This window comes from Mirounga angustirostris, unplaced genomic scaffold, assembly GCF_029215605.1.
Source record: "Mirounga angustirostris isolate CCGP_5_RB_7025 unplaced genomic scaffold, mMirAng1.0.hap1 SCAF_15, whole genome shotgun sequence".
NCBI classification, from domain to species: Eukaryota; Metazoa; Chordata; class Mammalia; order Carnivora; family Phocidae; genus Mirounga; species Mirounga angustirostris.
In genome coordinates this window covers 10,638,407-10,659,790 of record NW_026991723.1, presented here as the reverse complement: position 1 = coordinate 10,659,790, position 21,384 = coordinate 10,638,407, and the positions used below count along the sequence as shown (strand labels likewise).

At 43.2% G+C, this 21,384-nt stretch overlaps 1 protein-coding gene across 1 annotated transcript in view; it reads left to right on the top strand.

Moving 5' to 3' along the window:
- The window catches only part of DOCK8 (dedicator of cytokinesis 8), a 226,633-nt gene that overhangs the window by 158,322 nt on the left and 46,927 nt on the right, over window positions 1-21,384 (top strand). The window contains exons 25-29 of the mRNA XM_064580028.1: window positions 3,082-3,231; window positions 4,936-5,049; window positions 9,910-10,065; window positions 12,161-12,300; window positions 18,004-18,173. Of these exons, the coding sequence (XP_064436098.1) occupies window positions 3,082-3,231; window positions 4,936-5,049; window positions 9,910-10,065; window positions 12,161-12,300; window positions 18,004-18,173 (730 nt within the window). The remainder of the gene's footprint in view (window positions 1-3,081; window positions 3,232-4,935; window positions 5,050-9,909; window positions 10,066-12,160; window positions 12,301-18,003; window positions 18,174-21,384) is intronic.

Below are 21,384 nucleotides of genomic sequence, written 5' to 3'. Positions count from 1 at the left end.
ACATTTATCTACTAGGACTCTGGGAGAGGAAGCAAAAGCTAAAGCTGGTAGCTCTCCTTCCCTCTAGGAGTCCTTGATGGTAAACAGATGAGGTAGCTGGAAAGAAAACTCCTGCTGATCTGAGCGTATGGAAGGGATTGACCAACGGGCAGATCTCCCAAGACACTGGTGCCCCAGGGCTCTGCATGTGGTAACCTAAGTGTGTCAGGGTCCTGGCAGGACACCGTTGGCATCACTCAGAAGGCTTGACGGAAAAGCATTCATCAAAGGGACAGTGCCAGGGTGAGCACAGGGGGTTGGTGGGGCACCCAGGGAGGAGCCTTTATCTACCCATTCCAGGTCTGGAGGAGCAAAGGTGGGGAACAGTGTAACTAGGATTTAGAGAAAGCTGAGGCAGAGCAGAGGATCCCCAGGACAGGAGCTGGAGTCCTACAGAAATGTCCCCACTGCCAGAAGCTTGCTGTGGCCCAGATGAGGGCAGCGGAGTGGACATATACCTCTGTGTCCTCTCCCCCACTGATCCCCTGCTGGTACCTCCCCTTGGCCAATTCCAAGCAGAAGCCCAAGGAGGCCTAAGAGACGGAGTCCGTAGAGATCAGCTTCCCACGGTTCAGAGATTGACACAAAACACCAAGAAATGGATCTCGGCGCTGGGATGGGGGCAGATGGAAAGTACTGGGGCCAGCCAGAACTTTGCACAGGAAACCGATCCCAGACCCAGACAGCGTACGCAGTCCTCTATGCATTATTTGTGCATTTGCCTTACTGATGCTCAGGAAGCTGTTTAAAAACCAAAACAGTTTTTTCCCCCATGAAGCCTAAAGAGAGAAAGAGGACAGCCTCCTTGGACTTAGCCAACAACCTGCGCCATTTGACACCCTTCAATTGTGTTAATGCCCAAGCGCTAATGAACAATTACTTTGGCTTCAGAGCTGTTGAACACAGGCTTTGGGCCACTTTCACACTTGCTAATGAATAAATCCCTGTGCTTCTAGAAACTGCTGAGCCAGACTTTGGGGACCCACAGGTAAATAGGTGACCTAGTTTACTCAGAATGTGAAGTTTTGCACCAACAGGCTCTTTAGAGGTGTGATGGGTCATGAGGACCAATGGGGGGAAAGAATTTTCCTGCCTCACCCCACCTACAAATAATATAGACCAAGCATCTACTAGTATTTATTTCTACTGGATGTTCTTCTCTGAAGAGCCAAAGGACACAGTAGCTGGCAAGTGACTTACAGTCTGGAAGGAGGCCATTGATTGGAAGTACGGTATTGTGAGAATTATTTATTTGGTTGTAGGATGGCCAAGCTCAGCAGGCAGAAGCCGGATATAACAGTGAGTTCTAAAAGTCTGGTGCTAGGGTGAGTTTGCCGGAAGAAAAATCAGGATGGGGGCAGCTCAAAACAAAGAGGCCTTGTCTTCCCTAGGTCCTTTGTTAGGAACATGGTGAGAGAGACACTTTTGTCAGACAAAAATGGAGCCCAGTCCCCATCTCTCATCCTGATCCTCCCTCCCACCAAATATGTGAGACTCTGTGAGGTACAGACTCATCTATGTGTCCGGAACCAGGCAGGACTCTCCAGTGAAGAGAATCCATGGTCCTTACACTGGGCTTAGGATCCTATGTTCTTAGGTCTTCTCTGAGCTGGCCATGGTATTATCTGAAAACAGAAAACACATAAAGCCGGTCTGTTATTCTCTTCTTATTTTACTTTCTCTTTGTGTTTTATCTCTGTTTGTCTCAATGCTAATGAAAATTACTGGCCCTGCGTTCTTAGAACCAGGAATCTGCTGGTAGTGCATGAAAGTTCTCCCGTATGGTGACTTCAGTTCCCATCATAGGAGCAGAGAGCATTTTTCCCATATAACTGGCTTTGTCTCCTCTTCTTCCAGCCCTGACCTAGGGAGTCATCTTCAGGCAAAAGTGGGCAATTAACTCCTAGGGCCATTTCTTTTTGCAATGACTCTCTGATTAGGCTGGGCACATTCACGAAAATGACCTCAGAGGGTAGGCATCCAAGGTAAGAACTCCCAGTCTTGCCCATCAGAGTGTTCCTGATAGCTCTAAGGAACTTCTAACAAGGAGGAGACACGACCCCAGATGGTGTCAAAGGGCCTTGTATTACCCACGAATCTCCTGGCCTCAAGAGGAAGTCCAAAAAACAAAATGTGATCTTGATTTTAAATGGTGGTAGGCATTGAGCTGGTGTCGTATATGGTATATTTTTAATACATATCTTTTAAATATATAAATATATATATATTTTAAATGTTTTATTTATTTATTCATGAGAGTCAGAGAGAGAGAGAGAGGCAGAGGGAGAAGCAGGCTCCCCTCTGAGCAGGGAGCCCGATGCGGGGCTCGATCCCAGGACCCTGGGATCATGACCTGAGCCGAAGGCAAATGCTTAACCATTTGAGCCACCCAGGTGCCCTATAAATATATTTTTTAAGTAGATATATAAAGCAAGATAGTCTTAATTGACTTCAAACCATAACTTCTCCTAGAGGCAATGTTCCAAATAGTGGTTAAGTTGCCAGCTAGCATAATATAGAATTGTTTCTGGAAAACTGTGCTCCCTGTTTCAACTTGAAACTCAAGAGGAGCATTTGTCCCCTCTTCTCCTTATTGTTTTGGGGACAGAAGTGACTTCAGTTCACATCAAAAACGGTATCCTCAACAGTTCCTTCTGTGGCACGTGTTGGCCCCGTCATCAAGCAGTACCTGAATGGTGACAGGAGTCCTGTCCACATCTGCCTTGCCGTGGGCGGTTGAGGAAAGGGCAGTCTTCTAACACTGAAGCTAGAGAACGAAGCTCCCCGGCTTTGTGAGCAGCAAGAAGGAAGCCCCCTGACTTGGGGTCAAGAGGAGGACATCCTTCCCACCTCCTGCCACCATGGTAACCCTCTGTGTGGCAAGAGCATTTTTTGTCCAGTCTTCTTGGGCAACCACCAGTGCAGATAAAGTGTTAGGAAGTCCACTGTTAATGAGCTTTTCTTCACGTCTTTCCCCCTTCTCCCCAGTGTGTAAGCAGCTCACCAATTTCTGTGCTGACATTTCCCCCACCCCCTCTGTAGGTGAAAAGCATGGCGCAGTATGTACATAACATGGACAAACGGGACAATTTTCGGAGGACTCGTTTTTCCGACCGTTTCAAAGATGACATAACTACTATTGTTAATGTGGTCACCTCGGAGACTGCAGCGCTTTTAGTGAAACCTCAGAAGGTAAATGTGTCGTTATTCTTTATTTTCTAAATCTCTGACCTTGCGCGTCTGTTATTTCCCTAAGCAGAGAAAAAGAAGCATCCTCTTAAGCCAGTAATTTAAATGTAACTAAATAAACATGATACCTAAGTGCAGTTATTACACTGGATGGGACTGTAGGGTGGGTCTGGGGGATTGTCAATATAGATACAGGAGGGAGTATTCTCGTTCTTAGAAAATACATCTTGACGTATTACGTACGGAGTAATGGGCATGATTTTTGCAACCTACTCTCAGAGTCAATGCCTCTGAAAAAAATCGTTATACACAGAGCATGATAAAGCTAATGTAGCCAAATGTGAAGTATTGATAAATCTGGTGAAAGGGCATGTAGGAGTTCTTTGTACTATTCTTGCACCTTTTCTGTATTTGAAATTATGTCAAAATAGAAGGTTGCAAAATGAAAAAAATGAACTGGAACAATTTTAGAAGGCAACCATAAAATGTGAGGCAGGAGTGGTCATTATTAATACCTTTACCATTATTAAGAATGTGTAGAGTACCCAGTGCTCGGGAGGTTTCCGTTTGGTTATTTCTCGTGGCAAACTGTCTCAATGAAGCAGTGGTCTGCATTTTGGCAGGCATGGAAAAGGACATGCAGTGAGGTTGATAGATTTTCCAAAAGCCATGTGGCTAGCAGCAAAGCCAGGACTGAAGATTCCAAGCCCAGAATATTCAGACAGTTATGTAAGCTGCCCAGGAATGGTCCCTCTGCAGGATCCTGGGGCAGGCAGACTTGCCACTCAGAGATACTGTGGAAACTTCTCTGTCAGGTCCCTCTCCATCTCAGGGGCTGTTCAGCTTGGCCTGAATTTGCAAACGGCACATCAGAACAAAAGGAAAATATTCTTAAATCATATTTTCAGTAGAGGCAGAGAAAAGTGATTTATCATTCTGAGAACGAAGGACGTAAATATGAAAAAGTGAAGCCCCAGGTGCTCTGAAGTCCTGTAAAATCTCTCATAAATACGAGCACCGAGAGATGACCAAAACCAAAGCTCTTGCCTCAGTTCATGCAAGAGTTCCCTCTACCATGTGTAACTCTGACCTCTCTTAGGCTGGGAATGCTGCCTAATTGGAGGGAAAAGAATTTCTTATGTAACAACCAATTCTTGTATCCTGATGAGATTTTCTCAACAGTTCCTTATAAATTAAGAATCTGTCTCACTGAAGATAGTGGATACATTTCATGTTAGTTTTGCCAAAACAATAGTTACCAGAATCAAATAAGTTATGGTAGAAGCATATGAAAAAAATATGAGATAGCCATTAAAAGCAAGTTTTGAAGAAAGGCTTAAAATGTGGAAAGATGTTCATAGTATAATGTTGAATGAAAAAATTCAAGGCCCAACATCGTGTATAGGAGAACGAGCTCAATTATGTACATATGCATATGCATATAGGAAAAGAAAGACTGAAGGAAATGTACCTAAATAATAACCATAAATGAAGAATTGCTTGATTCAACCCAACACTCATGACACCTGCTAAGGGCTCACTTGTATTTGCTGCAGTTTGCAGGGTCACCAGCTTTGCTCCGTTTCTCCCCCAGGGACACTGGCTGAAATAATAGGGATCTGTCTGTCTCGGCTTTCCCACGAGGGACCTGGTTGTTCCTGATCAGGGTTTACCGCAAAATGATTCGCGTGTTGGTTTGTTTTTAAGGAAAATGAACAGGCAGAAAAGATGAACATCAGCCTGGCTTTCTTCTTGTATGACCTTCTCTCACTCATGGATCGTGGCTTCGTATTTAACCTCATCAAACATTATTGTAACCAGGTGAGCATCCCACGGACATAGCTGTGTCATTCCTGGTTCCTTCTCTTCCAGTGTCATGCTCATTGCCAAGTTAGCTTAACTCCTGTGCATTCTGGGTTTTGTGATCATTTGTTTTATGTCATTTGTCTTCTGCTGTGGACATCACTAGACACCCTGGTTCGCATGGATTCCTGGAGCATTTGCCAACCCAGCACAGAAAAACAGACAAAAGTCCCTGCCCCCATAGAACTCACCATTCAGGGACTCAGATCCAGAGATCGTTAGGATTGGAAGATAATTCAAGCTTCGCCCTTTTGGTGTTCGGGTTAGGCACGAAGAATGGAAGGAACTTGCCCAAAGTTACATGGCAGAACACATCCAGAGCCACGGTCTCCAGAGTCTTTCCTGGGGTACACCTCCAGTAGCACACCATCGCCCTCCCTGGAAAACCTCTCCCTACGACTCCTCTGTTTTTCCTTCCTCTGCTGACGAAGTTTCTGGACTAAAGTATGCTGATTAGTGGCAGCATCGCTATATGTTTACAGGGTTGTCTGATTGTCTTCACTGGAACAGTTAACAGAAATCACGTGACGGTCACATTTGGTCTCAGACCAGGTCTAGAATTCAACACATGAGGTTTCTTTTCACATACTAGGGCAATTAATTAAAATGTGCTTGTGGAATTCGGACTTTAAAGAACCCTGATAAAATCGGCCAAAGAGACCGCCTCACTGAGCGCAAAGGAAATATTTAGAATCCAAGAGCGTCTTAGCAGTTCCGCCACCTCAGATTTTTAAGTAGGATTCTTCTTTTGTTCGCGATCCCCCTTAAATGGCTCCAGCAGTAGTCATGTAAGTAGCGGTTGACTGCTCTCGTTGCTGTTGCTTCCCTTCCCTATTCCTGCTCCCACTGTCACCACCTCCGACTCTCACTGCCACCCCCTAACCCCCGGCACCGTCACCGGCCTGGTCACCAGGGCTGGCTCCTCGCTGCGAACCAGGCACTGTGCTGCACGTTTTCTAGAAGTAGCATCTTTAATCCTTGCAGGGTGTCTTCTACCTTTTGCACATGGTAAGGTTGAGGTTTAGAAGAGTCTTGTAACTTGTCCAGATTGGAAAGAGCCACATCTACCTAACTCTGGGGTGCAGTGGATTAATCACTTTCTTCTCTTAGGCCTGGCTCTCCGTGGTTAATCTCTTCGTGACCCTAAGTAATTCATTTAACGTTTCTGGGTCTCATTTCCTCATTTGTAATAGTTTGTAATAGAAAAGGAACTGCCCCCTTTCCCCCCGCAAAAAAAGACCATGACTTTTCTAAAGGAACTTGTAATAAACCGACCTGTAAAAAGAGAAACCTAAGGAAACCTCAGAATTCCCAGAACACCAACATCTTGAGTGCCCTGAGCTCCTGACCCTGCGTGGATCTTCTGTTTCGGATTCCACCAGAATGCAGGGGTGGAGGACTGTGCCTTTCCTCTTTGCCTTTCCTCTGTGCAGTCCCTCTTAGGTGTTGAGGATTATAGGTCATCAGATGAATTGCAAATAAAAGTTAATATTTTTTTCAAAACAGGTCATTGGATGAGTTGCAAATAGTAAATCCGTTTTTCAAAAGTTAAAATAGGATATAGAGAAAGGAGATACTGAACAGCACGGTAGGCCCATGGGTTAGCTGCTTTTAAAGAAAAAAATGAATCATGACAGTAAGGCAGACTTTTATTCGGGACCATCAAGATAAGTGTGGGGACCGTTGCAATGGGATTTTACAATACGGCAGATTGGGCTCAACTATAAATACAAGGAAAAGTGGGAACTTATAGCCAGGAAGCGGGGTGGGGGGATTAGTGGATGAAAAATTCGTAAGCAGAAGCCTCAGAAGAGAGGAGGATTCTAGCTGAACCAACCTAACAGGATTCTTACTGAAGACAGGCCAGGGTGACCAGAAACCCCCCGGGGGGCTGGTGAGGGATGAGCGTTGAGGAATTGGGCAGATACCAAGGTGACGGTCAGACATCAAGGCTGGGTGGGGGTGGGGGGACTCTGGCTAAACTGATGGAGCAGGATCCTTGCTAAAAATCGAGCTCTCGAGGACATGCTCAAGGGTGGGCCTATTTGAAAAACAGCTCAGAGGAGCCTGGCTCGCATTCGGTGAAGGAGAGACTCTTCATCACACATGGATACTTTTCATTACCAAAAAACCAACAAGGCAGTCCAAAGAAGATGTCTACCTGCCCTGCAGAGGCCCTTTATAATTTCCTCTTTCGTTTTCCTTTCTTCTCTCTTTCTCTCTCTCTGTTTTCAATCTTTTCCTTTTCTTTTCCGTTAGGGTTGCCTCTCATTTACCCTCTCTTTCTTCCTCTTTTGTGTCTCAGCTTCCAGAGAGCCTCAGACTTGGAAACTGGAGACCTGTGTTCTAATCCCAGTGATGCCGTTCAACTCCTCTGTGGGATTTGGGCAGCTTTATATTGGCATCAGTAGCTCCCTCATCCACCAGAAGCCAGAGCTGGATTAGATTTATTCAGGCTTTGACGTTTTGATTCTCTGCTCTGTTGGCCGGTGACGTCTGTGGATAGTGCTCAGCATAATTAGTGTAGCACTCGGACCTACAGTGATCACGTCCCGTAATCAAGGGTGATTCAATCCACTGATCCCAGCTATCTAGATAGACTATGAGCATCATACCTGACGCAAGTTACATTCTTCCAAAGTCCTCTGATTTTATCATTTTTGCATACCCTCATTCAAACACCCCATCGTATTTCCCACCATTTATAGACCTTGTGATGATGGGTGTGATCTCAGCCTTTTTTTAAATAGTCACTGACAGTAGACACATCTAGCTTTTCAGTTGCTTGAGGTCACTTTCATCGTGCCGCTAAGGTAATACCCGTCCCTTGGGGAGTGCGACTGAGGCCGCTACTTTGGGTCCTGACCTTTGGGGAGGATGTTTCCAGAACTGCCCCTTATTCTCTTCTAAACATCACCAAAATTATTTTTGAAATTTCCGTCTTTAATGAAGTCTCAAGGGACCTCTTGAGGATACCTTCTTTCAAGAACAAAATCTTATGCTTTCACATTCTGACTGGTTTGACCCAGCAGCTCCCAGTGAGTGACCATTAAGTGAGGGGCATACGATCGGGTTCTAATCAGCTCAGTTTGCTGGTGGCTCCATTGGTCCGAAGTCAGGCAGCAAGACACACTGACAGAGAGCATCGGTTCTGGTAACTGTTCTTACCCAAAAGTCATGTTTTATTTTTTACATAGTATGTAACTACAACTGGTGGATCCTGTAGGCAGAATGACCCACAGCACAAGGGCTTCCCCTAAGATGGCTGAAAATACGTTGCTCATTTACATTATGTCCTTTATAAAACTGCTCTCAGAGTCCAGAAGAGGAGGCAGGTCTGTTCACAAGGATGAGATGCTGGGGCGCGAGGGTGTTGATGATGATATATTGAGAGTCTCAAGGCCCCTCATGGCCCCCTTTCCTTACTTTGCCTTAAAAGAAGCTGCGTCTGAGGGCGCCTGGGTGGCTCAGTTGGTTGAGCGACTGCCTTCGGCTCAGGTCATGATCCTGGAGTCCCGGGATCAAGTTCCGCATCGGGCTCCCTGCTCAGCAGGGAGTCTGCTTCTCCCTCTGACCCTCACCCCTCTCATGTTCTCTCTTTCATTCTTTCTCTCAAATAAATAAATAAAATCTTTAAAAAAAAAAAAAAGCTGCATCTGAGTCAGAGCCCATAGAGTCTGGGTCTTCAGTTGTCACCTCATCCGAGGGAAGCAAATGATCTCTTCCATTTTGTCACTCTTCTCAGCATTTCATCGCTTATGCTGTGGTTTTTGTTTTAATTTTTTAAATTGAAGTCAAATTAACATACGGTATTATATTAGTTTCAGGTATACAGCATACTGGTGCAGCAGTTCTGTACGTTACGCGGCGCTCACACAAATGTGATCTTCACAGTCACCATCCGGTGTGGCTACCACATTGTGGGTTTTTTTTGTTTTTTTTTTTAAAGATTTTATTTATTTATTTGAGAGAGAGAGAATGAGAGACAGAGAGCACGAGAGGGAGGAGGATCAGAGGGAGAAGCAGACTCCCTGCCGAGCAGGGAGCCCGATGCGGGACTCGATCCCGGGACTCCAGGATCATGACCTGAGCCGAAGGCAGTCGCTTAACCGACTGAGCCACCCAGGCGCCCCTACCACATTGTTGACTGTATTCCCTGTGCTGCACTTTTCATGGTTAGGTTGTTTAAGGAGAGACGTCCTCATAACTCTTGCAGCTTTCTCTTGCTTTCTCCTCCTCTTCCTCCCCTCTTACTTTGGGGCAGACTGCAGCTCTTTTTGCAGGGACTACATACTTTCCTCAGTAATGTGATGCCTTTATCTAGGGAGCCGGCCTGAGAACTCCCCATCGGGGCCTTTAATTAGAAACTACAAAAGAACAGTTGTGGTGTTAGAGTCACCCAGTCATATTCCATTAGTTTTGTGTGGCCCCATATGGGGTCAGCTCCTTTCATTTAGCTTCTCAGACACAGTGGGGTTTTTGTGAAATTCATGATATTATGTTACACTGAAGACATACCTCCGGATTATTTGTAACACCAGTTTGCCACAGTGTTGTAGATGTGACAAGGGTGGGGGTCGGGTCGAGAATCCACACTGTGGACACCTGTTAGGCCAGAGTCATTAAGGGGAACAGTAACGCGTGACAACTCACTGGGCCTCCCTTTAATATAGAGCTTTCCATCCGTTGCACTGCCCCTTAACTTTTATTAAATTGATTGTCTTAATCTGGAGAGAAAGGAGATTTTTGTATCTGTCAGCTTCAACTCCATTCACCTTATAATAAACACATCTTTCCTGTTTTCATTTTTCTTCCCAGCTATCGGCCAAGCTCACCAACTTTCCGATGCTCATTTCCATGAGGCTGGAGTTTCTGCGAATCCTGTGCAGCCACGAGCATTACCTCAATCTGAACCTCTTCTTTATGAATGCTGATACTGCTCCAGCATCCCCCTGCCCCTCCATCTCTTCCCAGGTGATCAGCTACTGGAAAAATTCCTCAAGCTCTTTGATTTAATTAGTTGAGTCACTTATTACTATAAAGGTTGGTCTTGTTAATTAAAAGACAAATCAAGCTATTCACACTGGACCACTTGATCCAGATACACACAAGTATGGTACCCGAAGTTGCGCCATCTAACTGATCATTTACAAGGTACGCGATTGGTTTCTTCCTAGGCTCAAGGGTCCCTGCTGAGGCCAGGAAGAGCAAGGAATCCATACACATTATCAGAATTTAGAAAATCATAAATAAGTCACGTAGCTTCCTCTGTCTGGCATCAGTCATCTTGCCACATTAGGTGGACCATCTTCTTTGCTCACTTTTCTTTTCCTGGACCCCAGAACCATAAAATTCATGAAATTGCATATTCCTTTATATTAATTCCAAAATGATCTACTAGTGGTTTTCAACACTGGTATTATATCTTTGAGCTATCCTAGAACTTTCTATTAATACTGTTATAAAACGGAGTTGGGTGCAAGACGAGTCCATCTTGAATTATACTCCAGATAATTTAGACAAGCACTAAAAAGACCTTGTCATAAACGAACGCAACAGTCTCTTTTATAGAGAATGTATTTCTAATGAGTCTTGTTCTTTATCTGACACAAAAACAAACAAACAAACAAAAAAACACTTGTATACTATTTAGAGACAAGACCTGGGCTGACGTGGCTAATCTTTTTTTGTAACAGTTTCTCACAGTTTCTTAGGTTCAGCGGGCCCCAGATTCTAGAGGTATTATGCAAATACAGAATTCCAGAGTCAAATAAATTTTGGAAACCCTGTGTTAACTGGTTTGTTCGCATTAGGCCACCAAAGAATCCCTAACTTGTTAGTGTAAATTGTAAATACCCAAGGGGTGGAAGAGAAACGTATTTAATAACCACTGATTCCCAAAGTGATTTCACTATTGGAAACCTTTTTTTTTTTTTCCTCTATAGATTTCTCAAGGGACTCCTGCCCTCTAGAAAAACTTTAAGGAAATGCTGTTTTACAAGACAAATCAGGGCAGCAAGCAAGATTTCTCAATATTAGGTTCTATTTTTGTTGCATATTCCTTAATACTAATACAAAGGTGAAGGTTTGTCTTACTAATTAAAAGAAAAAAAAAAAACTTAGCCATTTATGCCAAGTAGCAGGAGCCAGCTGTCAGCCACATGACCATCTCCTTGTGCACTGGGGAGGATCGGACTTACAGCATCAGTTCCAAATGGGCTAACTTTGTCCTGAGTCTTCTGCTCCATTTCCCTTCTGACTACCCCAGGGAGTTAGCAACCCTGGGGCCGAGGCCGAGCCTCGGATTTCCAGAGACGCTTTCGATTCCTTTAGTGCAATGTACAATGTGCCCCCAAGATAACACAGGAATTATCTAGGACTGATAAGTCTCACACTTCCCTCCCCGACTCCCCTGCTAGTTCCAGCCCGCAGAATTCGGGCAGTATGCAGAAGCTGTACTCAGAAGTGTAGCTGAGGAAGCAGGGTCCTCAAATCAAGGAGGCAGTTTGTAGGAGAGGCATTCCCTGCTCAAAAGCCCCAGCATGGGACACAGTGCCCGTTTCCCTAGGTTTCCCGATCCACATGATATCCTTGCACTTTCATCTTTGCTTCTGATCTGGGGTGAGGAAGGGAGTATGAATCTTTTTGTGAGAGACCCTGAGGGCTCTGTTTTCATCTTTCCCAGCTGACGGTTCTCTGTCTACGGGGATGGGAAAGCAAAGTGACCACCGGAAGTACAGCTCCCACCTGGGGACTCTCCCTGGGAAGTGCTTACAAAGCCTCCCTCCAGGCAGCCCAGGCTCCTTAAACACTGGCCATTGTGATTTGAATTCCTGGTCCTTGTTCCTTATGGAACTGCTCCTTGCATTTCTTTCTTTCTTTCTTTCTTTTTTCTTTCTTTCTTTCTTTCTTTCTTTCTTTCTTTCTTTCTTTCTTTCTTTCTTTCTTTCTTTCTTTCTTTCTTTCTTTTCTTTCTTTTCTTTCCTTTCTTTCTTTCTTTTTTTTAACACATCTCAGTTTATTTTTTTTATTTTAATTTTTTTAAATTTAAATCCTTGCATTTCTGTAGAACTCAAGCTCCTGCTCCAGTTTCCAGGACCAGAAGATTGCCAGCATGTTTGATCTGACCCCGGAATACCGTCAGCAGCACTTCCTCACCGGACTTCTCTTTACTGAACTGGCTGCTGCCCTGGATGCTGAAGAAGAAGGGTATGTGTCTGACATGTAAACTGGAATGCAAAGCGGAAACAAAACAAAACAAAAACAAAAGCTAAAAAAACCCCCACAAAAACCAAAAGCTCCTTACTAAAGTTTGCGGCCCAGCCTCTCCTACTTGGCAAAAAACTCTACCATTCACCAGCTCTGAAGAGTGGAAGTATCCATGTGTTGAGAAAAAGGTGCTCAGGGGAACGTGGAAAGGCATGAAGGACAGAGAGAAACCCTCATAAAATGGCTTTTTCCAGCCACTTATTCATTGAGAAGAATTTCCCATTTCTACTACAACAGCCTTCCCGGGGATGCCTTGATTGGTGAACTTAGGAACAAAGCCATTTATAAGATATGCCCCAGATGTGATCTGTGTACACACAGGGGAAGCAGCAAGATGCTGCTTGGCTTCATGTTGACCAAGGAAGTGGCCGCTGATGGGAAGGCAATCACCCAGTGTGCAGATTAGGCTTCTTTCAGGGAGACCTTCCCATGTTGAAAGAGATGCCCCGGGTCCAGGGCTTATAAATCCTTTCACCTTTTATAAGCCTGATCACCCAGGGGCTTGTGGCAAGATCTAGTCTTGAAGTCAGTGGACAGGAATGGAGATGGACCCACCCCTTCTTTCCTTCTCTCCCTGTGCTCCCTGAGCCATTGGCTTAGAAAACCACCATCTGCCCAATTGGATGGAAGGAGACAATGCCTTCCAAAATATTATACATTCCATTCAACACTTAGCAAATGCCCACCATGGGGTGGACACAGACACAGTCTGGAGTATATCAGATATACATCAGTGCACAAAACAGACAAAAGTCCCTGCCCCCATAGAACTCACCATTCAGGGACTCAGATCGAGAGATCGTTAGGATTGGAAGATAATTCAAGCTTCGCCCTTTTGGTGTTCGGGTTAGGCACGAAGAATGGAAGGAACTTGCCCAAAGTTACATGGCAGAACACATCCAGAGCCACGGTCTCCAGAGTCTTTCCTGGGGTACACCTCCAGTAGCACACCATCGCCCTCCCTGGAAAACCTCTCCCTACGACTCCTCTGTTTTTCCTTCCTCTGCTGACGAAGTTTCTGGACTAAAGTATGCTGATTAGTGGCAGCATCGCTGTATGTTTACAGATTTTTGTCTAATTGGAAGTTTTCAAATTTTCTCTAAGTGCTTATAATTTCGTGAAGGAAACAGTGATAGAAGCACCTTCAGCTTATGTTAACTGCTGCAATCACAAAAGTATCCTAAGCGCTTTGACCATATTGATGTTGGCCAAGTGAATGTCTGTCTCTGCCTCCCAGGAGGTCAGTGTGGGAGACGGAATGTTCTTCCAGAATTTCAGGTCCTGAGTGCATCCTTAGAGAGCTTCAATCTCCTCTTCTCTCAATCCTAACTACACTGCTCTCAAGTTTCTCAGTAGAACTTTCTACCCTATAACTAACGTAAATTTCAACAGCAACACAAAGTGCCGTGATCTATAAGGTACTGAGAATGAGGTTTGAGCACAAAGAAAATCGCCTTCATGTACACACACACACACACACACGTTTTTCCTTAATTTTCCTTTGCTAGCACTGATCCACGTGACATCTGAAAGTACTCTTTAGTATTTACATTAGCAGAAGTTTCTAATTTCCATTTCCCTTCTACTGAGACGTCAAGGGCAACAGCTCTGACATCTATTTTGATTCCTCATAAAATTGTTGCTGTTATTTTACTAGCAACAGAGTGGAGTATGTTCAGAGGTCATCATGTAATTTTCAGTCAGGTGGGTATGTTCTTCAAACACACGCACGCACACACGTGCACGCACATACACACATGGTACCTTTTCTACCCCCCAGAGGGTAAGTAATTAAGAGTGTCTCTCCTTTGGCAACACAATAATCCCTGATTTCTGGGTTGTCAGTTACTCCCCTGGAAAGTCATTAGAAATATTGTCACGTACTTATTAGTAACTTTACCATGAGGGCTAAAACCTCAGAAAAATCTCCTTTAACAATACTTCCTCATCATCAGTACTTCCTTTTGCTGCCAATACAATTAATAGACTCACCAACACCTGCCCACCTGAAGGTCAAGGGCCAGTGGGCATGTCTCAGTAGCTGGACTTCTGAAAGGAGCCACAGCTCCAGTTTCTAAGGGTCTCTCTAGAACCCCCTTACCTGGAGATGCCCGCAAATGTCCACACGTCATTAAATCCCTAGTGTTTTTCAAGCTTGTGGAAATTATCTAGCATCTCTTTGTTATGCTACCAAATGGTTAAAGACTTAATTCCAATCCTTCACATGCTCTTCCAGAAAATAGAAGGGAGAGGACCCTTTCCAACTCATTCCATGAGACCGGCATTACCCAGATACCAAAAGCAGATAAAAGACATCACAAGGAAACTGCACACTGATATGACTGCAGATATAAATATCCTCAACAAAATACTGGAAAACTGAATTCAACAACGTATAAAAGGGATTATTCGCTGTAGCTACATAGGATTTATCCTAGAAACGCAAGATTGGTTTAACATCTGAAAATCAATTGATATGATACACTCTATGCATAGAATAAAGGATGAAACCCATTTAATCATCTCAATAGATGAAGAAAAAGCTTTTGCCAAAATCTAATACCCTTTCTTGAAAAAACACTCAATAAATCCTATAGAAATAGAAGAGCAGTTCCTCAACCTGAGAAAGGGCATCTATGAAAACCCACAGCTAACATCATACTTATCAGTCGAAGACTGATTGCTTTCCTTCCAAGACCAGAAACAAGATTATCCACTCGTGCTACTGCTATTTTATCCGTCATTGTACTGGAAGCCCTACTCAGAGCAGGTAGGCAAGAAAATGAAATAAAGGCACCCATATTGGGAAGGAAGAAGTAAAACTATCTCTGTTCACAGATGACATGATTTGTTTTTAGAAAGTCCTATGGAACCCACTAAAAGCCTTTTAAAGATAATAAATGTGTTCAGCAAGGTTGCAAGGTACAAGATCAATATGCAAAAATCAATTATATTTCCATATACACACAAACAATGTGGAATGAAATTAAGAAAACAACTCCATTTAAAATAGCATCAAAAAATAATAAAAATCATAGGACTAAATTTTTTAGCAAAAGAAGTGTAAGACTTGCATACCAAAAACTATAAAATACTTTAGAAATAAAAAGATCTAAACAAGTGGAGATTCATGACATATTCATGGATCAGAAGACTTAATACTACTAAGATGGCAATACTCCCCAAGTTGATCTACAAGGTCAGTGCAACTCCTCTCAAAATTCCAGCTGGATTCTTTGCAGATATTGACATGCTGACCCTAAGATTCATATGAAAATTCAAGGGACCCAATAGCCAAAACAGTCTTAAAAAAGAACACAATTGGAGGGCTCACATTTCCTGATTTCAAAATCTACTACAAAACAATAGTAGTAGTTCTGCCATAAAGATAGACATATCGATCAATGCAGTTGAATCGAGTCCAGAAATAAATCTTCACATTTATAGTCAATTGACTTTTGACAAGGGTGCCAACACAACCCAAGGGGGAAAGAGTAGTGTGTTCAACACGTGGTGCAACAGCTGACTATCCACATGGAAAAGAATGAAGTTGGGTCCCTATCTCATACCATGTGCAGAAGTGAACTCAAAATGATCAAAGACCTCAATGTAAGTGCTGAAACTATGAAACTCTTAGATGAAATCATAGAGATAATCTTCATGAAATAGGATCAGGCAATGGCTTCTTAGATCTGATGCCAGAAATAGGGACAATGAAAGAAAGAAAAAAGTAGCTAAGTTAGACTTCTTGAAAGTGAGAACTTCTGTGATATATAGGATATCATCAAGAAAATGAAAAGACAATGCACAGAATGGGAGAAAATCTCTGCAAATCACAGATCTAATAAGGGATTTGTGCCCATTATATAATTTTTTAAAGATTTATTTTTTTTATTTTGGAGAGAGAGAGTGCGCGTGCACACGTGGGGAAGGGGCAGAGGGAGAGGGAGAGAGAGAGAATCCCAAGCAGACTCCCCACTGAGTGCGGGAGCCTGACACGGGGCTTGATCTCATGACCTATGAGATCATGACCTGAGCTGAAATTATGAGTCAGAGGCTTAACTGACTGAGCCTCCCAGGCTACCCCCTCTATATATAATTTTTAAATCTCACAACAATAACAAAAAGACAAGTAACTCAATTTTTTAATAGACAAGGGTCAGAATAGACATTTCTCCAAAGAAGAGATGACCAATAAGCACATGAAAAAAGTACTCAACCACATTAACCATCAGGGAAATGTGTATCAAAACCAGATAAATACCCCTTCTCTCTTAGTTCCTTCAGGCAACTGTAACAAAAACACTATAGCGTAGGTGGCTTATAAACAACAGAAATTTATTTCTCATAGTTCTGGACACTAGGAAGTCCAGGATCAAGGTGCTGGCAGATTCAGTGTCTGATGAGGACCCACTTCCTAGTTCATAGATGGTCATCTTCTTGCTGTATTCTCTCATGGCTGAAGGCAAGAGAGCTCTCTGGGGTCTCTCATAAGGGCACTAGTCCCATGCATGAGGGCTCCACCCGCATGACCTGATTCCCTCCCAAAGGCCTCTCCTCCTAATACCATCACACTGGGAATTAGGTTTAAACATACAAATTTTGGGAGGACACAAACATTCAGTCCATAGCACCTTCATACCCACTAGGATGGCCATAATAAAAAGATAAATATTAACTAGTGTTGGCAGAGAGAAAATGGAAACTTTTCCTGGGGTGGGGGGGATGTAAAATGGTGTATCCATTGTTGAAAAGAGTTTGGTGGTGGGGCGCCTGGGTGGCTCAGTTGGTTAAGCATTGGACTTCAGCTCAGGTCATGATCTCAGGGTCCTGGGATTGAGCCTCTGGTCAGGCTCCACACTCAGTGAGGAATCTGCTTGTCCTTATCCCTCTCTCTCTGCCCTTCCCCCTGCTCACGCTTTCTCTCTCTCTCTTGCAAGTAAATAAAATCTTAAAAAGAAAACAGTCTGGTGGTTCCTCTAAAGGTTAAATATAGAATTACCACAAAATCCCATAATTCTACTCTGAGGTATGGAGTAGACTTCATATCCAAGAGAAGTAAACTTATATCCATACAAAAGCTTATACACAAATATTCAAAGCAACATTAATAATTCATAATAGCCAAAAAGTGGAAATAATCCAAATATCCATCAATTGATGAATGGGTTATTAAAATGTGATCTGGGGCTCCTGGGTGGTTCAGTCGGTTAGGCATCTGACTCTTGATTTTGGCTCAGGTCATGATCTCAGGGTCGTGAGATCAAGCCCTATGTCAGGCTCCACACTGAGCGTGGAGTCTACTTAAGATTCTCTCCTCCTTCCTCTCCCTTTGCCCCTCTCCCCTACCTCAAACCCCCCACCTCAAAATAAAATGTGATCTATCTGCACAATGGAATATTACTCAACAATAAAAAGGAATGAAGTACCAAATGCTACAATATGTTGGACTTTGAAACATCAAACCCAGGACCAGAACACAGGCAGTCTGTTTCTGGATTCTAGACGCTTCTATCCTCTTTTATTTGGTTTTCACATGTCACCCCAATGATCAGGAGCATTCTGACTCCTCCTTATTGTTTAAGAGCATTTTGGCTGATCTCCCTTCACCATAACCTCTAGCTTTCTGTGTTGTGCCAATAGGATCAGCAAAGTGCAAAGGAAAGCAGTCAGTGCCATCCACAGCCTTCTGAGCTCTCACGACCTGGACCCGCGCTGTGTCAAACCAGAAGTGAAGGTCAAAATCGCTGCCCTCTACCTGCCTTTGGTTGGCATTATTTTGGATGCTTTGCCGCAACTCTATGACTTTACAGGTAATGATGCCTTCGTGTCCTTCCTTGGATTGATGGGGGCCCCTGCCAAGTGCCCCACTGGAATGAAGTTTCTGCTCTTAGCTCTAGTGCTGATATGTTTATGTGAGCAGTTTTCCACACTGGTGCTCTCCAGATGTTTTTCATATAAGTCCCAATAAGTTTTGGGGTTTTGGGGGTTTGGTTTTTTTCTTCTTTTTTGGTCCCTATAAGTTTTTCGTTTGTTTGTTTTGTAAAGGACCACAGTCATGTGTGTGTGTTTTAAAATATTTTTTATTTTAATTCAATTATTTAACGTATAATATATTATTGGTTTCAGAGCTACAGGTCTGTGATTCATCAATCTTTTATAACACCCAGTGCTCCTTCCATCACGTGCCATCCTTAATGTCCCTCACCCAGTTGATCCATCCCTCCCGCCCACTTCCCCTCCAGCAACCCTCAGTTTGTTTCCTAAGAGTCTCTTATGGTTTTTCATTTAGAAAATACTTGTTCAGTCATTCACTCATCTGCTGGTGTATGATGAACTTTATAGACCATACATCACAAAGGATTAAATACTAACAGAATTACTCCCGTAGGAGATCACCACTCTAAGGCATTGAAATAAAGGTGTTTCTTCTCTTTTCTCGTATGAATGGCTTAGGAAAGAAGCAGACTCAGATGACCCTAAACAATTGTTCCGTATCATGGTGTCGGGGTGCCTGGGTGGCTCAATTGGTTAAGCATCCAACTCTTGATTTTGGCTCAGGTCATGATCTCAGCATCATGAGAGTGAGCCCTACATCAGGCTCTGCGCTGAGTGTGGAGCCTGCTTGGGATTCTCTCTCTCCTCCTTCTGCCCCTCCCAACTCTAACTCTCTCCCTCTGTCTCTATCTGTCTCAAAAAAATCATGGTAGTCATGGTGTCTTCAATATTAGGAAATTCTGCCATGGCAACGGAATTTTGCCTTTGGCCCTAAGAGGCTGATTCTGGGGTTGGAAGTCCGTATCTCTCATTTTTCAGCAAGAGGACAATTGTCTTATAGGAGTTTGTGGACCTCCTGAGTTTATTTACATATTACAATGTGGATTAGGGAATGTAGATGAACAGAAAATGGGCAAGGGATGTATAGAAGCAAGCTTGGCCCAGGGGGTGAGCATCCTCTGTTGGTGCCTTACTGGAGTCCAGATTGAGAATACAGCTGTCTTCAAGATTTAACGATATAATCCAGAGCACAGCAGATGACCTGTAGACCATTGCCAGAATTTTGCCGGAAGTTTCTAGAAAGTTCCATTTAAAGACCTATGACTCATTTGTTCCCAAAGCAGGGAACTGCTTTAGCACACATTCTCCTAAGCTTCCTTGTTGATGAGAATTTTCCCAATCAGTCACTTTGGATCAGAGCTTTTCAGCGCTTGGCCTCCAGGGCTTTTAAATCTCAATGGTTTCTCAATTCACAACGGTCACGGTCACCGTAGCACATACCCTCCCCAGTATCCATCACCCACTGCTGTGAATTGTGCAAGACTGTTGAATCACAGATCTGTACCTCTGAAACAAATAATGCAATATATGTTAAGAAAAAAAAAAAGAAGATAGCAGGAGGGGAAGAATGAAGGGGGGCGGAAATCGGAGGGGGATACGAACCATGAGAGGTGATGGACTCTGAAAAACAAACTGAGGGTTCTAGAGGGGCGGGGGGTGGGAAGATGGGTTAGCCTGGTGATGGGTATTAAAGAGGGCATGTTCTGGGCGCCTGGGTGGCTCAGTTGGTTAAGCGACTGCCTTCAGCTCAGGTCATGATCCCAGGGTCCTGGGATCGAGTCCCACATCGGGCTCCCTGCTCGGCGGGAGGCCTGCTTCTCCCTCTCCCACTCCCCCTGCTTGTGTTCCTGCTCTCGCTGTCTCTGTCTCTGTCAAATAAATAAATAAAATCTTTAAAAAAAAAAAAAAAGAGGGCATGTTCTGCATGGAGCACTGGGTGTTATGCACAAACAATGAATCATGGAACACTACATCAAAAACTAATGATGTAATGTATGGTGATTAACATAACAATAAAAATAGGTACAAAAAAAGAACTTCATAATGAGGGGCATCTGCATGGCTCAGTCAGTTAAACATCTGCCTTCAGCTCAGGTCATGATCCCAGGGTCCTGGGATCAAGTCCCGCATCAGGCTCCTTGCTCAGCGGGGAGCCTGCCTTCTCCCTCTGCCTGCCACTCCCCCCTGCTTGTGTTCTCTCTCTCTCTCTCTCTGTGAAATAAATAAAATCTTTAAAAAAAAAAAAAAAACTCAATGGTTTCTTGATGTATGGCATTGACCTTTATAGTCATGATGTAGCTGACAAAAGGGAAAACAGTGAAGGTATTCTATTATTAGAGGTAATATAGCGCATCTATTACATATGGAATCCTTAATACTAAGAAGAATATAGTTTTTTAAACAGATACAGCTGAATTCAAATTCCAGCCCCTTTATTGCTACATGTGACCTTTGAAAAATTCCTCAACCTTTCAATGCCTTCCTTCCCCTTTCCTCAACTGTAAAAATGTGGTAACAATGTCTACATCTTAGCATTGTGATAAGGATGAACTGAGAGACCCTCTATAAAAGCATTTTATGTGGCAAATGTTTATATCCTTCTCTCTGTCTTTTATAACCATGACCCTGTGCATATTTAGGGGAAGTAAGAATGCATCCTCAAATCTGATAATGTTACCAGATCTTACATAATTGCCACATGCTACTCATTTTACCATTTGTTTAAAAACTCGGCTGCCTTTAAACACAAATAGTGAACTCTTATTTTAAAAAACTGTGTTCTAAAAATATTTGAGTTCTGTTTTCAGAATTTTAGCAGAAGGAAATACTGTTTGCAATCTAATTTTCCTAAAAAATTGAAGATACAAATACTTACAATGTTGACAAGCATAACAAAATATGAGTTTTTAATGAATCAATGAGTTGCAAGTGATTTAATAACACTTTTCTAAGAACTGCTTAAGCAAAAACCTTGTGTGTGATTGGTAGTGAAAAACCAACCTTTTAAGTGGTGGGTCCTTTTTTTGTCCCCACACATCTAGATCTACATATAAACATAGGTTTGTCTATATTATGTAGAGATAATAAATTAACATTCAGATATTTGAAATTTAATACATTATTGCCGAATTTGTGACTTGTTAGCTTGTTAATTTATAAAGAACTGAATAGTTCTGTAATTACGGG